Genomic DNA, 20,632 nt, shown 5'->3' on the forward strand with positions numbered 1-20,632 from the left:
CAGAGGCAAAAAAAAAAGTCGTGGCGGTGATAAGGAGTCAATTTGCTTACACTTGCCAGGTACGGAGTAAGGCGTTTGTGGCGGCCATTCATTTTTAACTACTGTTAATTTTATATATTAATACACTAAATAAATTTATCGCCTAATGCAGATTTCTGTTCTGGATTGTTGTCGTTTTCTTTTTCAACTCGATCGGCGTTTTCCTTTGGCTCTGATGCTGGCGGTCGTTCTAATTGCAGCTGCGAATGCTCGTCAAATTCTGCAGCATTTGGTGATTCTGCTTTGCGGCCACGAGATTCTTTGCTAACGGCTGCATCGACAGTCTTGCCGTCGTCATGTTCAATGCCGAACAGGGACTCAAAATCACCAAGATCGCTAATATCATCATCTGGTTCACGTTGGTCCGCCCACGTCGTCGTATTACTTTTTTGAGCACATTCTTGTTGTTGTTGCTGTTGTAATCGTGGTTCAGTCACTTGTGGTATGTTTAAATATTCAAGTTCTGGTTCAGGGTTGCCGCCGTTTTCAAATAACTTGACCAATTCGGTCCATTCTTCGTCTTCCTTAGGAATGCCGGTTCGTAATTCTTCGCCGATATTAACTTCCTTGCCTGCTTGAACCCTACATCATTTTCAAAGTTTAAAAAAAAAAAAAGATCATTAGTCAGTTTTTTTAAAAAAAAAAAAAAAAAAAAAAAAGGGTCCGGTTCATTGCATACTTCATAATCGTTTCCCGAAGTAACTCAGCTTTTGCTTTCCACCGACGTTTCATGACATTGTAATCGTCCTGTTGCTTCATGACATTAATATTTTGTGATCCAACAAAGCCAAGAAGAACAACAAATGACCAAATCCAATTCCATTTAAATGGTAATAACCATGTTGTTTTCTTTCTTGCCTGGCTTGAGTCTTGCTTGGAAGTTACATTTGCTTGTGACGATGATGATGATGACGAGCACGATGTCGTGGTAGAAAACTTGTGAATCAACCCAATCCTAAATTACAATAAGTTTAAAACATAAAGCAGAATTTGCATGTCCAATACCGTATCCGTTCACATCGCAGTGTCAATAACGACGACGGCACAGATATTCTCCCTCCCGCGACACGGGTAATCAAGCTTCGGCTGGTCGGTCCACTCATTTGATTCGCAAACTTGCTGACAAAAACTATAAGTTTTCAACGTTTTATTGCGCCCTATTGCTCGTTAAATATTACCGACAGGTTATTTCAAAGAGATGAGTTTGATTGCAGATGACTTCTTTCGTATAGTCCGAGGCAAAATCGCCATGAGTTCGCGTGAACAAATTTGTACCCTTATCCATAATGAGCGCCAAATATTTATTATATTGAAATCTTATGTACCTTAAACATACTCAATTCCTCAATTTTTTTTACCACAGCAAAAAAAAAGTTTTCAGTATCATGTCACACGCTAGTGACGACCTGGAACGTCGTCCGAACCCTCCCGGATGGCGGCCGCCTCGAGCTCCTTATAACCCATTCGACCCTGACGATCAACGACCGGCCAAGGGCTACCCATCCGAATACAACCAGCCCATATCCAAGGATTGGCGCATCAAGGCCGGCGAGAATCCAAATTACCGGCAATTTGTGGATCGCATGCGTCAGGCTGCGTTCCCAGGTAGCGCACCAGCTAGTGATTACTATCCAAACCGGTTCAAGGTCCTGCGCCGGCTCAGGCCTGGCTCGTTTATTAACGGCATTCATTACGCGTCCGTGTTGCTTTGCTCGTCCTTAGTGATTTACGGTACTTTTTTCTATCGATGGAATGAAGGGTTTGATAACGTCTTTTCCGGACCGTACCGGTTTCAATTACGAGTCAAGCGCATGTTTTTTGGTCAATTGTCTCAACAAGAGACTCAAGATTTAAAACCGAACCCGAGAGGACAAGTGCAACGACAGATTGATTCCGGTGCCATATTAAGCAAAGATTTCCAAGAAAGTGATTGGGCTGCCGAACGTGCCAGACGTGGTCACAGAGTCGATGTCGACAAGGCCATTCAGGAACATGAAGAACAATTGCTTCGGCAACGGCAAACTGATCCGTCGGCGTCGGCCACGGTTGTTGTCACTAATGACAAGGTTGAAAATTCGAAGGCCAAAAATTGGTACCAATTTTGGAAATAAACAAGAAAAAAAAATGTACATTCAATTGTTATTGCATACTCTTTTTTTTTTTTTCTTATTGTACATAGAATAGGTGTTCGGTTAACATAGATTATCAATTATTTTTTCTATTAAAATGAAATACATCACTCATATGACATAATAGAGTGATTTATTACAAGCAAAAAAAAACCAAGCAAACTTCTGGGTAAGCAAAAAAAATGAAGAGTCGATATACAAAGGGGTGTCAAAACATGATATACAAACAAAGCTGTAGCAAACAAAAAAAAAGGGAGGATGCGTACAATTTAACGAACCTCACCATCAAAAGTTTCGTCAATTCCTTCACAAAGTTCGAGAATGCCGGATCCGAATATGCCACTATCCCAGTGACTAACCCTCGTACCTGGCTTGTCCTGCCAAAAATCATAAAATCTGACGGTTTCATCACTAGCCGCAGCGCAAATCTTGCCGCCTGCTGGTGAAGAAACCGCGTACAAACATCGGGTCTCTTCTTGCCAGGGAATTTGAATCAATGGCTTACATGCCGGGTATGAATATAATGCAATGCGAATCGGATGATCAGGATTAGCATAGCCAAACGTGATTGCAATCTCCTTGCGAGACCGTGCCCATATGATCGAGGTCACCTGAGCGTTGGTATTAAACGAATGAACTAACGAACCAGAGTTGGTATGCCAAAATCGAACGGTTCGATCGTTAGATCCGCCTCCTAGTTTTTTTTTTTTGATTAGTAATAAGAAATACTCAACAGCGGCAATATGAATCAAATTTAATTTAAACCTGTAGCAAGAAGGGAAGGAGACCAAGGACAATATGCAATTGCCTTTACTGCAGCACGGTGGTCCCATCGATATTTGGGTGCATTCTCGGGCCCGCTTGCGGCCGCCATGTTCCATACCGTGCATGTATTATCGTTTGCTCCGACGGCCATTTGAGTGCCTGATGGGTTAAACGCGATACCTAAATGTAACTAATAAGCCCACGATACAAATTCAAGGATTCATTTTTTTTTTTAATACCACAAATCTGTTGAGAATGGCCTCGAACTTTTTGCAGCAATTGAAGCCTGTTGGCCTCGCCGCCGGTCGCTATCGAGATTGAACATGCGAGTCTGAATCGTAAAATCTCGCCGCTTTCATCACCAACATAAAATTCATAATTATCTGGAATCAGCATTGCATCTGGTTGCGGTCGCCACGTAATGCAGCACAGGCCGGCCGTGTGATAATAATCAGCCACGGACTTGTTTGTCGGCACATGCCAGCATGAGATTGTCCCATCCATCCTGCCAATCACGAGCGTGTGACCGTCCGGTGCGAACGATACGCATGCAACCGGTGACGTGTTCCATTCCGGAACCAACAATGCGCCGGTAGATTCCTGCCAGACGTACACTTCCGACCCCAACCCAACCGTCAGGTCGTTCGTCGTGCATGACCAGGACAGCAAGTTCGTGTAAAAATCATCTCGCAAGCCCGGTGCGTCGAGAACTCGAAAGGGAGCGTACGAGATCAGTCGATTACCAATCCTGTGATTTCGGCGAGGCTTGTCTGCTTTGGAATCAGGACTGCCACCGCGACCGCGACCGTGAACCAGTGCTGCCGCACTAAGCCGAAGTGCTTCTAGTTCGATTATGTCACGATCACCGCTGTCGCGACCGCTTCTGCCGCCGCGGGGCTGCTGAAATGATAATACTCGCCCGGAATTAACATGCCTACTAAGCAGTGGCGCGATCTCCAGCGCTGAAGCGATAGACACTCCACCTTCGTTGTCATCATCGTCGTCGTCGTCGTCGTTGCTGTTACTGACACCGCCCGGACGGATGGGGAAATCGCCGGTATGCCTGCGCATTCGACGGCCACCGGTTGCATCATAGGTAGTGTCGTGTAAAGGCGTTTCAAAATGATACAGTGGAAACGCAGACGACGAAGGAATGAATCGATCAGGCGAAAGCGCGCCGCGGCTGGATAATAATCTTTCCCTGTGCCTTGGCGACGACGACGATGACGTTGTTGACCATGAAGGCGACGATAATGGTGAAAGATACAACGAGCTTGGTGATTGAAGATGAATAAATCGTGACTCGCTTGTGGTGAATACAGATGACGATCCTGGTAATGATGGTGATGATGTAGTAAGTTGAAGGGCAGGAGCAGTCTGCGAGCGAGCACGACCGGGTGAACCTTGAGCCATATATAATCCTGGACAATCAATTAAATTTACCTTGAGCTTGCAGAATGTAAGCCAATTGAAGAAAAATTTTAAAGTCGTGCTGAATCTTTCGATCCGAAAACTACAAAATAGATGATTTGGTTCAATTTCAACTCGGCCCGGGGAAGTTCGCGATATGTTGAAAGCGCGTGGGAATTTTGCTTATGCAATATCTACCTCGAGTTTACAGCAGCTACGACATTCTTTGCCGATGTCTTTGTTACTGTCAGAAATAACGACAAAAACATAGTAATGAAAGAACTAATACAGTCTGACACTGGGGACGTTGATGAAGAACCTGAGAGTCAGCCATAAACGCACAAGTTGTAGAATTATCAAATAAAGATAACTGGCCAACACACAAGCTGGCTTACGTTTTTTTGTCTTGTTCAACTTCTGATATCATTAAATATATATCAATACGACACAATCAACTTTAAGCTGTTCCAGTATTGTGTGTTTAATGTTTAGTTTTTAACCATACGAAACGACCAAAAAAAATTTACTTTTTATGTTTATAGGTTATTATGAAATACAAATATTTTTTAAAAAAAACTATTTCGTGATAATAACGTCTTGACAGAGTAGTATATTATCATATACTCGCTTTGTGTTGCCGAAATTAGTTTGCTGTAACTCCAAAAGAATGGAAAAAAATGTAGTTATGGTTATCTATGTTTGAGAGTTGTTTTGTCGCTTTCGAGATTCCGTAACGACAGCGATCACCAACTGCTGGACAAGATATCTGATAATCCGTATGGATAATGAGGTTGAGGTCGGGATCGGGGTCATCTCAGTTGATATATCATGAAAGGAAAAATATACGATGTTCCGAAACCAGATATTTTAATTATTGATAAAATTTATAAGTACCACATATTATGCGTCCCAAATACAGATTGATGACCTTGAAATTAAGTTGATGAGAATAAATGATTATAATAGAGAATTAAAGATATAGTCGTTTAAAGAAAATTAAAAAAAAAACATAGTGATTCACATGTTGTCCGGTACATGTCTTAAATGAGCAAGATCCAATCCGGGTGGCATGTTATCAACAAAAGCCACCGCGGCAACCATGTAAAGAATATATGTTCACCTAGCTCGTCACTAAACTTTCTGCGATAACGAGAACTCATAATGTCGATCTGTATGCGGTAGGAACAAAGCGCAGGCGATTGGACATGGCACACATCGTTACTCTAAAAGCTATGTCATACATCAAGGTATGCCGCACATACTGCTTATACGTGCTATTTGGTTATGGTAAATTATAAATGATTTTCAGGTATTAGGTGTTGTGGATCATATCAGTCGTGTGGTTGTACATTTTATCTGAATTTGATGTCCATGTTGCGCAAGGTCTTTTTTAATCGTATTTGCAGCTAGGATCGTTAAAATCCGAGGCAATAAAATTGCTAACTTTTGATAATGTGTCGTGCAAAAAGCCAAAAAAAAAAAAAAAAAAAAAATCACAGTTTCTTTTCATTTGAGTTTCTCTTCTTTATTTCGTTTCTCAAAACGACAAGATCGTCCTGTTGGAGCGCGCTACGTTCGACGAAAGATCATGAAAATTATTGATAACAGATCACAGTAAACTCATCTTGCGCTTGTGTGATAATTGGAGTTTATTTTAGATTAAATGGATATCAGAAAAAGCCAAGCGAGTTTGTTGCTCTGCTTAGAAAAAAAAATTGAAAACGGGTCGCTAGATCAAGAGAAAACCAGTCGTTTGCTTGTTTAGAAAATCCAGGAATGTCTGAAAAGAAAATTAATTTGGACTATGGCAATTAACTAAAACAATCTCGCTCTACCAACTAAAAAGATACAATATCGCCGGACGAATACTCTGAATAGTTTTACACGTCGGCGTTATATTGCTGTTAACCCTAACATGGAAATTAGACATGATATGGCGCAAGCGAGTCGAAAGTGTGGCTACCCATTTTGCTCTTTGTACGCACCGTTCCGATCATAAATTTTATCCCATTTTATTATATTCTTTTTTTATTTTTACATTAACAAAATGGCTTCTATGATTGCTCGTTCTGCTCGTATTGCTACCGTGACAGGTATTCGCCATGTTGCTCGAATTGGTGCGATTTCGGCCACGACCACGACCACGACCACGACTGCTCGGTTGGCTCGTCCGTCTTCGGCTATGAACAAGACTGCCACTCGGTTCTTTAGCGTTTCACGCATTGCTCGTGATGACCAGGTAATTTGTCTATGATAATTGAGCTTATGATTGATTTACAAAATTTTTATTTTGCTGAACGTGTCCTTTTTTTTTCATAGCCACGACTCCGTCTCGGTTCTACAGCACCAAACTTCAAAGCTGAAACGACGGAAGGCGCAATTGACTTTCATGAGTTTATTGGAGATTCATGGACGATTTTGTTTTCTCATCCGGCTGATTTCACGCCCGTGTGCACGACCGAATTGGGCGCGTTTGCCAAGTTGCAACCCGAATTCGCTGCCCGCAATACTAAGCTAATCGGGCTTTCTGCCAACGGGTTGGAATCACACGCGGATTGGATCAAGGACATTGAAGAAGTTTCAACCGGCGGAACCAAGTTTAATTTCCCCATTATTGCTGATGCTGACCGCAAGGTGGCTTACTTGTACGACATGGTTGATCATCAAGACTTGGCCAACGTGGACAAGGCCGGCGTCGCGTTCACGATCCGCAGCGTGTTTATTATCGACCCGAATAAAAAAATCAGGTTGACGTTGGCATACCCGGCATCTACTGGCCGAAACACGGCCGAAGTGTTGCGAGTGCTGGATTCGTTGCAGACCGGTGACAAGGCAGGCGTGACCACGCCGATTAACTGGGTGCCAGGTGAGGACGTGATCGTGCCACCATCTGTGTCTGACGAGGCAGCAGCGGCTAAGTTTGGCGAGTTCAAGGCCGTGAAGCCTTACTTGAGATTTACCAAGTACCCTGAGCAGATTCTCAAGAAGTAAATTGATTTTGTGTAAACATCAACAAATCCACGGCAAAACAAGCACGTGATTTTGTTAGCCATGTCCATGTGATATAATATTATATAAGCGAGTCACACTGGTCAAGCTTTTTGTTTAACGAGCGGTTGCTCGTGAATGGTTATAATATGAATATATATTTGTATGTATACAACACGTCAAGTCCATTACAATTGAAAACAATATATAGCAAATAACGCGGCATGCTTCAATCAGGCCCCCGGCCCCCGGCCCCCGGCCCCAACTAGTAGTGAACTACACCGAATGTAACTGGAAAAAGAGCCTTGGCATCCCTTTCGTTCAATCCAAAAAAAAAACCCTTCAAAAAATATGAATCATGAAAACGTATATGTAGATCATTATAGGCGGATGAATCATGTGACGTTGCTTTAACGGCATGAACTCTAATAAACATTTAGTCGCTGTACCGATGCCGTGATACCGCGGGCTGGCGAAACACAGGTCTGTGATGCTCCGGATTTTCGGACGGCACCGGGGCCAGCGACAACCGGCGAGACCGGGCACTGCTGGTGGATTGACGCCGTTGTTTATCGTCAGTCCACACTGACGACGTGGTCGACGGGCTGTCGAGCGAGTTTGACTTTGAAAAACAGTTTCCCATTGGCAGAATTTAATGTTATATAAAATGGAGATGGGGGGGGGATGCAAAGCAAGTGGAATTAGGGCCAATTTATATCATGGCCACCCAACCCCACACCCACACGACTTGCATATACGCGTGATCCCTGAGGTGCAAAACCCCCAAGGCCCGTTGCTGAGGCTCGTGCGGCGCCGGGCTTGGCTGTTGACGTCAACCTTTGCCTGTCAGGCAAGACAGACTCACAGCAATCGACGTGCTGCGCCTCAAATACGTTTGAATAATAGTTTAGCAAAAAAATTGGTCACGTAAGTCATCTTTAATATCAGTCTGCTTGGATTCTAATTATAGGCGGAGGTAATCGTTATTCGATCAGCAGTTTACGATTGCCTACTACAAAATGAGATTGGCCATTTCGCAAATAATCGTAAATCAAAAATAGGAATAAAAAAGAAATTTTACGGAAAAAAATCTAAATTACGGGAAGGAAGTAGCTATGGGATTAGTTTAAATTAGATGTAGCATCCATCAGATGTGTTTGTTAGTTTATCGCTTACAGCACAAATATTAAACACGTGACAATTTCAATTACTAATTATTTATTAATACCATGACGGCAAATGAGGTCGATGCACACCTCATTTTGCATTAATAAATGCTTTTTTTACGTCTGAGATCTTACTACTTGACAATCTTGTGATTGAATGTTGGGTGGTTTAAACAGAATTATCTTGCCATTGAATGAGTCCACATGATTATAAATTAAACTTCGTCGTCGTCTAATGAAGAAAAAATTATTGACATTGGCAACTTTTTCAAAAAGTCTTTTGTATATATCGTAAGACAAGCAGGATTTAATTTTCTCCAATTGTGTCACATTTGGTTAATCACTCACTTCTCAAGATAGCATTGCGCTTGAAGAGAGCCTGCACAAGCCCATGTTTACTAATATTAACCAAGTTGCATATGGAGCACCAAGTATACCTGGCGAATGATTCTGGGTTACCACGTATGGCCAATTAAAGGTTTATACAATACCTACTTTATAAAGTTGCACATGATCTTCCAGAATAACCCACGATTAAAGAAGTGAGCACATCACAGCGTATATCGAGAATGTTTATTAGTGCTCGAGTTCATATAAAATAACTGCAAGACAGAAAATCACTTTTTTCGCTATACTGTATCAGATTATAGCTTGCCTATTTTGTTTAAAATTCAATTTGCCATGTTACATTGTGGCAATTGCTGACCTTTCACGATTTAAGATAATCAGATTGCATATAGAAAGTCGTTGCAGTGCACGAAATTTAGAAACGCATGCATTCTGTAGTAAAATAAAATGTAACTTCACTACATAAAATAACTATATAATGCCTCCTTAATGTTATCTGTACTCCAACTTGAATCTCTTCAAACCGAACTGGAATTGGCTTGTGGCATTTAGCGTGTACAAACTTAATTTTGTGCGTTGGTGACGTTCGCGACGCCGAAGCATGCGATATCGCGATTGCGTCCGATTGTAATTTATCGTTGACGTGTGGACATTTGGCAATCCAGCAACCATGCACGATACTGCTAGTAAGTTTATCATTGTTTATCTTGTTTTTTTTTCAGCACAAAGTGTTAACCCTGGCAAGCTCATTCACTGCTTTCTCAAGTGCCGCTCATTTTGTCGCCGTTTCTCAAGGCCCCACAGCCGGTGATTCTTCCGTCTAGTTACGCTGCCCTGCCTAGGAGCTTACCTCCTTCGTCTGCTGTTATTTTTGATGACGTGCGCAAGATTGCAAAGTCAATTGAGTCACAGGCTAATGTGACTGCTACGCGACACAAGCGGGCGAAAGTTGCCGTGGATCAATGGGATGGCAAAATCAAGCAGGACGAAACATTACAAGCCAGAAGACTTGCGCCTGGATATGCTGATTCCAACGTACATCTGCTCCAACCTAGACATGCTAACGATAGTCTGATTGTGGATTTTTCTCAGCCCACCACTTATTTTGAAACTAACCCGCTTCCGGCCGTTCAATCTAATCAATTCGAACCTTCATTTGTCGATTCGGCATCCTCGCCCGCGTTCAGCCTCGCAAGCCACGTATCGCCTCCACCTCAACAGATTCATTCAATTTCTTCATTGTCGCACACGCCATCATATACGAGTGAGCCACCAGCACCACCACCACCAGCACTTGATCGAGTCGATACTCGCTCCGGCTCGCCTTCCCCACCAGGCCCACCACTTCCACCACGGCCTCCACGGGAGATTGTTTTGCAACCACTTAGACTGTCAACTTTACGAAAACCGAAAATGGCGGAGTTCCCTTGGATTTCATCCGCTACCTCAGCCTTGCGTACTCCAGTTGCTGAGTCGCCTTACTCGTTGCCTTTTGCTATTTCAAGGAAGGAATCGTTTGGACTGTATAATGGAGGTGCACAATTAAACAGGTATTCTCTTTCCAGCCTTGATTCGTATCGATCTGCGCGAGATGGTGCAAACTATAGCTCTCTTGATGCCAAGCTAAGCGATTACTTATATCCAAGAGACAATCATCGCCAAGGCCTGTCTAACGGCTTAAGGGATGCTTATGGATTGGAGCGGAAGCTGTCTCTATTGGACGATCTGCCCGCTTACAAAAACGAATCTGTTGGACTTATTGACTTGGAAGATGAAGAACCTCAGCCGGTTTCGTCTGCGTACAAATCGTCTTCTTTGGAACACCCAGACTCTACATCTGTCACAGTTCCAGGAACAAATACCTCGAGCAACAATTATGGCACTGCGATCAAAGATTTATTTGCTGACACTGAAGAATCATCGAATTTGTATTCCAAGGCGAGCAAGTTCAAGTTATCGGCCAACTATCTTGCTAATGTTGATAATGAATCCACAGAGAGCACGACCGATTTGCATGCTGCCGAGGACGAAGGTGATGATGATTTCTCTGAGCTGACCAAGCCTCAGTCATCGGCAGCACTTTTAGCCAGGGCCAGTGAAATTAATACTCCGGTTAATGAATTGGATGTTGATTTTGCAGAACAAAAGATTGCAGAAAATCAAGAACAAATTGCAGATGGAGTCGTGCAAAAGCCCGATGAACCAGAACCAGATGCTGATTCCGAGGAAGATATTGACGACATGTTACGTCGGCTTCAGGAGGAAATTGATCAAGAGGAGAAAACGAATTTGAAAGCAAGGAGAGAGGCAAGGAGGAAAACATTAGCCGATCAAGAAGCTGTTGCTGCTGCGGAGATTGCTCAGGCGGAAGCTGATGAAAATATTCAAGAAGAATCAGGAAAGAATTCCAATGAAGCTCATGAAACAGACCAAATTTTGGGAAATGACAAAGATCTTGACGTTGCTGAACCTATTCCCGCTGATGTTGCAGTAAATGATGAGGTCAATAATATTAAGATTGAGCAAGTCAAGGAAATTCAGCCTACGCCTGTTGTGCAATCAATTGAGAATACTGAAGTACAATTCTCGAGTGAAGCGTTAATTGAGAAGACATTTTTGCCATCGGCTCATATTGGAAACGTTAATCCTGATGGCCTGTCGATTGACAAGTTAACGTCAGAATATGCGGATGATGTTTCTCACTCTGAGGAATCTCATACCGAAGTTCCTAAAGCGTCCACTTCCACTGAAGACATTCCACAACTTGAATTCACTACTACGGATTCATATTCAAAATTTGCACTTCCAAGTGATGAAGAGGACCATTTTGTTGACGAAGACGGCATTGAGCTCGAAGAGCAGCCTTCGAATAAGAAGTACGATCCTTTGCCTACCCCAGATGTGCCATACGTGATTCAGGAACATGCAGCCAATTTAAAGATTGATCACAGTCATGTACCTGAAGCTACTCCACAGCCTGGTTTTGAAGCTATATCGGAACCGGTTATCGAAGCCGAGTCTGCAATCGAGCCTGAACCTGAGCATGAGCTCGAGTTTGAGTCTGACATTGAGCCTGAGGTTGAGTCTGACATTGAGCCTGACATTGAGCCTGACATTGAGCCTGAGGTTGAGCCTGAAAATTACAACGAAAATTATAGACCGAAAAAAGCTGTGAAAGAGTCTGGCAGGTCTGAAGATGAATCTGAGAATGGAAAAGAAATATTTGATTACAGAGCTGCCGAAGAAATTTCAGAGTGGGCTCAGGTTGAACCATCTGAAGCGATTTACACTCATGTAAGCCCGCCGACTGATGAAGAAGTCGCACAGAATGTATCACAATTGGAACAAATTCGTGAATCCAGATTTGATGAAGCAGACAATCATGGCTACAATGACGCTCCAGAGGTGCCGATTTCGGAAGAGCCTGAAGACTTTAAGGAGCGCGAGGAAGTTGACAAACTTTTACCGTCAACAAATGATCAAGCTTTGGTCGATCAGGCTTTGATTAAAGGAAGTTCGCCAACCGAAGCAGAAGAGCCAGTTTTACAGGATATTAAAGATCATGCTGAGAATTCAGTACCGGAAGAACAAGCGAATGAACCGCCACTAAACACTGAATATACAGATGGCCGTGCCGACCTTTCTGTGATACAAGATGAGAAAATTGGAAGTGAGACTCAGCTAGAATTCACGAAAGAATCATCGGGCGCAGAAGGGTCTGTTTTCAAGGATGAATTAATTAGAGATAACAAAGTAGAAGGTGAGTTAGAATTTATGAGGGTTAATTATGGAGGTAAATTGGACCAGCAAGCTAAAATTGGATTTACAGATGGCTATGTTACTAGTGAACCTGCTGTTGAGGACAATCCTTTGAAGCTTATTGAAAGCGACGAGGCAGCGAATGAGTCAAAGAACGAGAATGAATCGAACCAAGCACTTGAAATTGAAGCTGCCGATGGTAAAATTCGTGAATACACGGTGCATGAAGAAGAGCAAGAAGAACCGGAAAAGAGTCAATCTAATGAAACGTCGAAGACGGATGCGCAGCAGGCTGATGAAGAAGAAACAGTGGTCAAAGATGAGGTTGAGAATTTGAAGAAAGATTCCGAAAGTGGTGGAAACGATGCGGTCGTGTGTGATGGTCACGACGGTCATGCAGAAGTTGAAAAATTGAATGACTATGGCTTTAAAACCGAGAAGAATACCATCGTGGATTCAAATTCAGCTGCTGAGCCGGAATCTATTGAACCTGAACATGACATTTCACAAGCTGAGGTTGCAGAAGTTGCAGAGCCAGAGATTACGGAGTTAGAATTTGTGAATACACAGTCCGTTGGTTCTATTACCGAAGAATATCAGAATGACGAAACTGAGCCAGACAACAAACAGTTTGATGAACCGTCCGTGGAACAAGAACTTGCGGATTTTAATACCGAAGAATATCAGAATGAGGAAATAGAGACCAAGTCGGAGACTGAACAATTAGATGAATCGTCTGCAGAACCAGATCTTGCGAGATTGAATCCTGAGGAATTTCAGAATAAGGAATTAGACGCCAAACAGTTTGATGAACCATTGACGCAATCAGAGTTCGTCAAGTCTGATGATGAAGAGTTTAATAATATGCGACCTGAGATCGAGTCGGAAACCAAACAATTTGATAAACCGTCTACAGATTTAGATTCTGTGGAATCACATGCGGAAGAAGAATTTGAGAATGAGGAACCTGAGACTGAGTCGAAACAACTTGACGAACCGTGCACGGGTGAATCCGACAATTTAATACGCACCACAGAAGATGGACAAATACGTGAATCGGAGAAACCTAATGTCGTTGAAGTCTCTAAGGAACCTGTTGAAGAGAATTTAAATGATGAACCGGAGATAATTGAGCATAGTGATACGATTTCCTATACGGATGTGCAACGCAAACCAGATTCTACAGCTGCGTCTGAAATCGACAATCACGAAGATCGTGACACTGAGGAGCATGCGAGTGAACAAGAGGAATAAGGAGGAAATGGGGGTTTTTACATGAGGTTTTTATCATATTGTTGTACAATAATAATTAATAATAATAATGTTTTCGTTTCGACTATAATACATTAATACTTTCGCTCCGTTTTAAATTGGAGGTGGAAGATATGCAAACGTCAGATATGACGTGTGACTCTTAATCTCAGTTTCTACTCTTGACACGTCTTTCCATTCGTAACCTTCTTCTCCTTCATGCACTCTTTTACCTTTACCCCAAGGATTGTATTCAGATGGCAAAAATGGCTTTAATGGTTTTTGGCTCACGGTTGTGGATTGATCCTCAGTTTCGGTGATGTCGTTGTCCTCAGCTTTTCGTTTTTGAGAACCTGGCAAGCCCGGCGTGGATTCATCATCAGCACTACTCACATGACTTTGCAATGACTCTTCCACATGTTTTCTATCGTTTCGTCTTCTCAGTCCTTCCTCTCTTCGTCTCTTGATATCGCGCAACCGCTCAATAGCATCTTCCGGTCGTCGCACCATTTCCTTTCTTGCCTCCCATCTCTTGCAACTAACTTCGACCATTTCAATATCTTGCCAACCATCTTTCTGAAGTGCTTCGATCGTTTTCTGAACTTGTTCCATGCAAGGAGAAAAGCAACATATCCTGACCATGCGCTTTTGTGAAACCACTCCCTTAAGGTGAGGAATGGCCAGCCATGGCGACGGAAGATCGAGAAACACGGCCGTGGCATCAAGCGTGTCGTCAAACTCAGTCACAAATCCTTTCTTGCACACGTCTCCATGCGAGCACTTGACCACATCTGACAGGCCATGGTCGGCAATCTCCTTGCGCGCCATTTCAAACCGGGGCAGGTGAAATTCAAACGTCCATACCCGGCCTGTTTTGCTCACGGTTCTCGCAAGCGCATGAGTGAAACTGGCACTTCCGGTGCCGGATTCAATCACTCTTGTTCCAGGCAAGATTCTTAATTTTTGTACAATGTAGCTAGCATCAGGCGTGTACACGATCTGAGTGCGATGCGGCAGGGACAAGCTCCACAGTTCCGGAGTTGGATACAGCAAATGAATAAAACCTGCCTTGGTCGACGAGGATGATGGTAATTGAGTACCGTATTTGGACCTTAGCATGTCGCTGTGTTGGAAAGATCCAAACCTGGTATGCAATGCGTCTCCTTGAACTGGCCTGATGGGTTTTGTGTTGTCACGAGTAAGCCATGCCAGAACGAGATCATCTTCAACAACGTCTGTCTTGAACTCCAAAAATGGAGACCAGGTTTTCTTTTCTTTGACTGCATCTTGTTGTTCCGTCATTTTTTTATTATTTTTTTTTTCACTTTTCTCAGAAGTTTTGATGTGTTGTGGTGAATAGAGATTTTGTATATTTGATTGATTTTCAGGGGTTCAAAATTTTGCCTCGACCCTAAAGCTGCCGATAAGTACAAGCCCCTCGGGGGCACAAAGCGTGCTTCGTCGAGCACACAACAGAACTGAGCTGACAACCAACAGTACACGTGAACGGATCAACAATTCCGCATATCAATTTCGCATTTCCTTTTGTTTATAATTTTTTTTAAATGCCTCCGCAGCTTCAGTCGTTCGACTCCGAGTCAGCTGCGGCAGTGCTTCGAGCTGCTCATTTTCCTCGATCTGGTGAACATAACAACCAGGAGCTGGTGAAATATGCGGAACGGTCCGTGGCAGCATGGCGCGCGCGGGGCGGCCACGACCGGTTGCAGGCTCGGTCAATTGCAGATTTTTTATATAAGGCAGCTGCGAAGACGTATCATTCCCAGAGACTATTGAGGTGTTTGATGATCGTGCTGGCGGCGTTGGGGAACTACACTGATGCGGCGCGCGCGCTGGACGAGTATCTTGATCTTGCAGCTAAAGGCCGAGTGCGGGCGCAAAAAGGGTCAGCATTCGTGGATATTGATGACCCGATCACAATTGTATCTGCAGCGGCAGAGGGCGTGCGGATGCTGGTTCGGCACGTGAAAGACGCGGGGAGAGCAAAAGCTACTGCTGACGTGCTGCGTGGTTGGATAGTGGTCGCAAGCACGGCGGCCAAAATCGAAAGTAGTGAAGGCAAGGAAGGTGAAGTTTCAGAGCATAAGAAAATATTGTCAATCGGATGGACTGCAGTCGGGTCGGCTTACAGACTGGCGGCCCAGTTTTCACTTGATCAGGACGAAAGGGATACCAGTACAAGCCAGGCTCGGGAAGCTCTAGAGTTTGCATTGTCGTTTGACGACCAGTCGTCGGACTCATTATTTGAATTTTCATTTTTGTTAGCTTCACTGTGCAACGACTTACCTTCTGCAAGGTCGCATGTGGGGAAGGTGTTACAGCTACAGAGTGGTAATGTGACAGCGGCTCACCTATTGGCACTGGTGCTATCGGGCGAACACAAATACGTCGAAGCGCGGCAAGTGATTTCAGATCTCAAAAAGAACCTGGCAGATAATCCAAGGCGACAATTAAGTTTAGTGGAGAAACGTATGGTTTTGCAATTGAAGATGACGAATATTGCTTTAATCGAGGCCCTCTTCGGTGTAAACAAGGCACTCGAGATTGTTTCAAACGAATTATTCGGCTCATACAACGATCTGTTTACGTGGGGGGATGACACGGTTGAATCTCAGATCCATGAAGCCTCTACATCTGCAATCACGCCGCCTCAGTCTGAAGTCCTGTCGGAAAAGTACAAGAAGCGGAGTGAGATAGTGCCAACCGTGGCGGTACCGGAAATTGCCGTGAACGATCTGGGTGACCCCATAAACGACGCCAACGACGACGATGATAATGATGACGACGACGACGATAACGCGATCGGCGAAACGGAAGAGGATGAAAATGTGTCAGTATTTACCAGGGATACGGCATCATCGTTTGCGAATTCAGGATCGACCACAGCAGCAGCACCAGCGGCGGCGGCAGCGGCGTCGTCAAATGGAACAAGCAGGTCACATATTTCAGAAAAAATTCCGCAGGATTTTATCACGACGAGTTCGACCATTCCAGCTGCCGTACTAGCAGAAGTGCGGACTACTGTTTCGCCGAAGCCACGAAGCCTGCTTTCGAAAAGGAGCCTGATATTGCCGCGAGCAATTCGCCGGCGGTTGTCTGACGCGTCGTTGCGGTCCAAAAAATCGTCCAGATCGTCGGTGCAGGCCATGTCGATGAACAGTCTGGTAGAAAAGCACAAGGGAGGAGCCAACCGGGTTCTGCGAAACAGCCTGTCGGTTGACGATAGTGAGCTTAAGGAGCTGAGCATGAGTTGCTTGCGGGACGTTTGGCTGTTAGTGGCGGGTTTGTTTAGGCGAAGCGAGAGATATGTAGAAGCCGCGGCTGCGATTGTGGAAGCGACGAAATTGGGTGGCGCGAGAGAAGACACGTTTGCGGAGCGTGGATTTCTCATGCAGGCGCAGGGTCAGACTACCGAGGCGCTGGACGCGTTCGAGGCGGCGCTGACCGTGTCGGTCGACTACGTGCCAGCCATCATTGGCTTGTCAGCCACGCTGCTAGGGCTTGACGACAAGGAGCAACCAATGGCGCGAGACCGGGCATCGGTACTGCTGGAGAGCGCAACGAAAGCGGAAGCATGGGACTACGGCGAGGCCTGGTTGCTGTTGGGCCAGGCGCTCGAGGCCAATGGTGATGAAGCACGGGTTCAGGAGGCGTTGTGGCGGTGCGCAGAGCTGGAGGAGGCGCGGCCGGTGCGGCGGTGGAGCGCGGCGTGGCTGTGGCGGCCGGTTAGCTAATGTATGCATAATTAATCACGTAAGCAGCGGTAACTTGTGTATCCAGAGTCAGGGCTAGGGCAAATATGGCCGGTTGTGGCAATCACGCATTCGGTTGTGTTTGGTGAGAATTGTCAGCTCCTGCCGCCGAGTGCCCCTGTTTATCTCTCCATCTCACCTCATCATCATCATCATCATCATCACCATCGTCGTCCTTCACCAAACCTTATACCCACAAGAATTCTTAGTTTTCTAGCTGCGTGTGCAGCGTGTATGGTGAGTGGCCTTGTCTGCTGGCTTGGCTTGGCTTGGCTTGTTTGTTGGGTTGTTTGGTTATGACTGCTCGTGTGCGGTTTCATAACCACCAGCGGACGAACGTTACGTTGCCTTTTTCTTGGTTTTGATGATATGCTAATGCTAACTGGTTCTTTTTTTTTTTCACAGTGGCCATGAGAGATGTTAACTTCTTCTCCGTCCTTAACAACAAGGCGGCCGCCAACATGACGCCGACGATGTACGACCGCCGCGCGCTCGATTGTCCATACGACAGGCCGCTTGTCAACTCGCTCAGCAGCCTTTGCGTTCTCGTGTCATCATCACAGGTCATCCGAGAGTCGCTTGCCAGCGATGGCGGCATTGAACGTCTGGTTGCGATTCTTCGGTCTTGCCAGGGCATGCATGCAAACGACGTGCTCACGTCATGGAAGTGGTCACTAGCCCTCCAGTGTTTATCCTCTGTCGGCGTGCGCGGGTCAGAAGCCGTTCGCAGGAGAGTGGTTGAAGCGGACATCGTGCCAATCCTTGCCACTGTTCTGGACAATTTTTTGGAAGCGATTGAGAAGTTGCGCGTGTATCACGATTTTTTCATGCGGCAGAATGCTGCCACTGGCAGGCATGGTCAATCAGAACAACAGCAACATGGCTTAAATGCCTCGCCTACGGATTTGATTTTGCCATCAAATACTTCAAGACAAGGTCACGATGACCAGGCTCAGCGCCAACAGATTAATGAGCCCATGTTCGATTCCGAAACCGACACACGTGACACAACATTGTTGGCCTCAACAATGGATAACGCGAACCGCGACAATAATAATAATAACAACAATAACAACAACAATAACCACGACGACGATACCATTCCATCTAACGTGTCTGCTCAGATTCCTTTTGCACGCATTCATAATACCAACCGAGAGTGGCGTTCAGCCATCGCAGCTGAAAACATCAGCACGGGCACCGCCAATCCGACTGCCACAAACCAAGCCATTGGAAACACCTACCTGAACCGAATTCATCATCATAATCATCATTATCACATGTACCACCGTCATCATCGTCATCATCATTCACATTTAACGAATCATTCACATACACACAATAATACATCTAACCCTTCCATCGACAGCTCTGAAACTGCAGCTACTTTGACATCACCACAGTCGACATTTACACAAGCAAGCGATGCACCGTTGACGGCCATGGACATTGATGAACGTCCAACTCTGCAACCTGTTGCAGTGGACGATGTCGATGAAGCTCAAAATTCTTCATCGGATGATGTTACTGAATACACTGGTGGCGGTGGCGGCGACGGCTCTGGTGACATATTAGGACAAGTCAACATGAATTACTCAAATTCATCAACTCTCGCTAGCACAAGCAGCTTATCTTCTAATAATCCGATAGTGGTGGCGACCCCTGCCGACCAGTCATCTAATTCGACTGCTTCTCAAGTTCGAGCGCCTCTATTAAATCGTAGTCCGATTTTTGAAACTACAACAGCTCTGTCTTCAACAGCCGCGCCTGTGGTCGTCAATCAGCAAGAGAACCAGCCTCCGGCAAACGTGGATGAGGAATCTGACAGTTCTTCACCATCTTCAATGCCTTTACCATCATTCATAGGTTCGCAGGAGAATTTGCCACGGGAGGAAGACGTGCTTATGGCATTGCAACTCTTAGCATACGTTTCAAAATACGTTCATTTGCGTCCATACTTTCAAAATACCCATATCGTGCCGTGCTTATCCATGCGTTCAGATCTTTTGTCTTCTGAACCCTTAAATCCAGTTGACCCAGCAGGCATCAATGATCCTTCTTTATTTCCAGAAGACATGTCTTTGATAGCAGATGAATACAAAATGCCGTCAATCAATCTATTTCAACTCGTTGAACGGTTCACCACTCGCGTGTACATGGGTGATTTGCATTATTGGGCTTGCGTGATCATGCGTAACTCTTGCCGCAAAGATGAATCCAAAGGTGGAATTCGTCAATGCGGACATTTCGATTGTGGTAAATGGGAGGAATTTCCTAAACAGTTTGCAAAATGTCGACGGTGTCGAAGAACAAAGTACTGCAGCAAGAGTTGTCAATCAAAGGCATGGTACTTCCATCGTCACTGGTGTGTTCCACCCGAGTAATTACTTGCTTGCTTAACAAAAGAAAAAAAAATATGCGAGTGTAGGTTTGGATATAGGTGCATGTTAATTGGTATTAGGTGGCAATAATTTCTTTTTTTGAAAGGCATCAAATTAATTTTTATGTAATTTTTTTTTTTTTAGTTTGACACATTTAAGCTCGTGTATGTGGATTTCTTTGTTTGTTGTTACAGTAGTCGTTGAATGTTCAGTGGGTTACTTGGAGTGTCGTCTGCTTTTTGATTGTTCATGCATTCGTGTATTACTTTTTGTTTTTTAAATCATATGTAAAACGGCATTGTTCAAAAAAGCAAGTTATTATCAATGTTCTAATTTTGATTTTCCCAAGCTACATGAACTAATAGTTGAATAACGCAAGTGTATCATCATTTAATGTGAAAAGTTGCATCAGTCCCGCATTAAAATACGGTCGACAACTCTCATTTCGCATAAACTCGTCAAATAGGAATCCGTGCAGACTATATTCTTAGTTCCTATCGTTTTTCTAATCACTATTTCCGACCAGTCCCGTGCGTTTCTGCGAGGTTCGAACAAACCTTTCTTCACATTAAGGCAAATAAAGCCCCCCACGTCGTACACAATTGTCATCAAACAAGTTTTCAGAC

At 44.3% G+C, this 20,632-nt stretch overlaps 9 protein-coding genes across 9 annotated transcripts; 6 read left to right on the top strand and 3 right to left on the bottom strand.

The window, feature by feature from the left end:
* Window positions 1–125: 125 nt before the first annotated feature.
* V1514DRAFT_340090 (uncharacterized protein) lies at window positions 126–1,142 on the bottom strand (the record flags this gene model as incomplete). The annotated part of the gene is made up of 3 exons (XM_066929010.1): window positions 126–621; window positions 719–994; window positions 1,045–1,142. The coding sequence occupies 3 exons, from the start codon at window positions 1,140–1,142 to the stop codon at window positions 126–128; spliced, it is 870 nt and encodes a 289-aa protein (XP_066786129.1).
* Window positions 1,143–1,267: 125 nt separating this feature from the next.
* On the top strand, window positions 1,268–2,308 carry V1514DRAFT_323342 (uncharacterized protein). The gene has a single exon (XM_066926225.1). The coding sequence runs from the start codon at window positions 1,359–1,361 to the stop codon at window positions 2,148–2,150; it is 792 nt and encodes a 263-aa protein (XP_066786130.1). The 5' UTR covers window positions 1,268–1,358; the 3' UTR covers window positions 2,151–2,308.
* V1514DRAFT_365127 (WD40-repeat-containing domain protein) lies at window positions 2,229–4,486 on the bottom strand. The gene is made up of 3 exons (XM_066929801.1): window positions 3,173–4,486; window positions 2,957–3,113; window positions 2,229–2,933 (listed from the first exon to the last, which is right to left on the bottom strand). The coding sequence occupies exons 1-3, from the start codon at window positions 4,344–4,346 to the stop codon at window positions 2,438–2,440; spliced, it is 1,827 nt and encodes a 608-aa protein (XP_066786131.1). The 5' UTR covers window positions 4,347–4,486; the 3' UTR covers window positions 2,229–2,437.
* Window positions 4,487–6,390: 1,904 nt separating this feature from the next.
* On the top strand, window positions 6,391–7,334 carry V1514DRAFT_317202 (AhpC/TSA family thioredoxin peroxidase; the record flags this gene model as incomplete). Its single annotated transcript, XM_066925829.1, has 2 exons — window positions 6,391–6,582; window positions 6,663–7,334. 2 exons carry the CDS (start codon window positions 6,391–6,393, stop codon window positions 7,332–7,334), a joined length of 864 nt encoding a protein of 287 aa, XP_066786132.1.
* Window positions 7,335–9,586: 2,252 nt separating this feature from the next.
* V1514DRAFT_271824 (uncharacterized protein) lies at window positions 9,587–9,901 on the top strand (the record flags this gene model as incomplete). Its single annotated transcript, XM_066924825.1, has 1 exon — window positions 9,587–9,901. A coding segment is annotated over one exon (315 nt), but the record flags the coding sequence as incomplete, so codon positions are not given.
* Window positions 9,902–12,582: 2,681 nt separating this feature from the next.
* On the top strand, window positions 12,583–13,998 carry V1514DRAFT_323352 (uncharacterized protein). Its single transcript, XM_066926226.1, has one exon. It carries the CDS (start codon window positions 12,620–12,622, stop codon window positions 13,856–13,858), a length of 1,239 nt encoding a protein of 412 aa, XP_066786134.1. The 5' UTR covers window positions 12,583–12,619; the 3' UTR covers window positions 13,859–13,998.
* V1514DRAFT_323353 (tRNA methyltransferase complex GCD14 subunit-domain-containing protein) lies at window positions 13,897–15,371 on the bottom strand. Its single transcript, XM_066926227.1, has one exon. It carries the CDS (start codon window positions 15,155–15,157, stop codon window positions 13,970–13,972), a length of 1,188 nt encoding a protein of 395 aa, XP_066786135.1. The 5' UTR covers window positions 15,158–15,371; the 3' UTR covers window positions 13,897–13,969.
* On the top strand, window positions 15,352–17,822 carry V1514DRAFT_323354 (uncharacterized protein). The gene has a single exon (XM_066926228.1). The coding sequence runs from the start codon at window positions 15,421–15,423 to the stop codon at window positions 17,605–17,607; it is 2,187 nt and encodes a 728-aa protein (XP_066786136.1). The 5' UTR covers window positions 15,352–15,420; the 3' UTR covers window positions 17,608–17,822.
* Window positions 17,706–20,391, top strand: V1514DRAFT_323356 (uncharacterized protein). Its single transcript, XM_066926229.1, has one exon. It carries the CDS (start codon window positions 18,036–18,038, stop codon window positions 20,007–20,009), a length of 1,974 nt encoding a protein of 657 aa, XP_066786137.1. The 5' UTR covers window positions 17,706–18,035; the 3' UTR covers window positions 20,010–20,391.
* Window positions 20,392–20,632: the final 241 nt, after the last annotated feature.

This window comes from Lipomyces japonicus, assembly GCF_038497905.1.
Source record: "Lipomyces japonicus strain CBS 7319 unplaced genomic scaffold V1514scaffold_1, whole genome shotgun sequence".
Classification (NCBI taxonomy): domain Eukaryota; kingdom Fungi; phylum Ascomycota; class Lipomycetes; order Lipomycetales; family Lipomycetaceae; genus Lipomyces; species Lipomyces japonicus.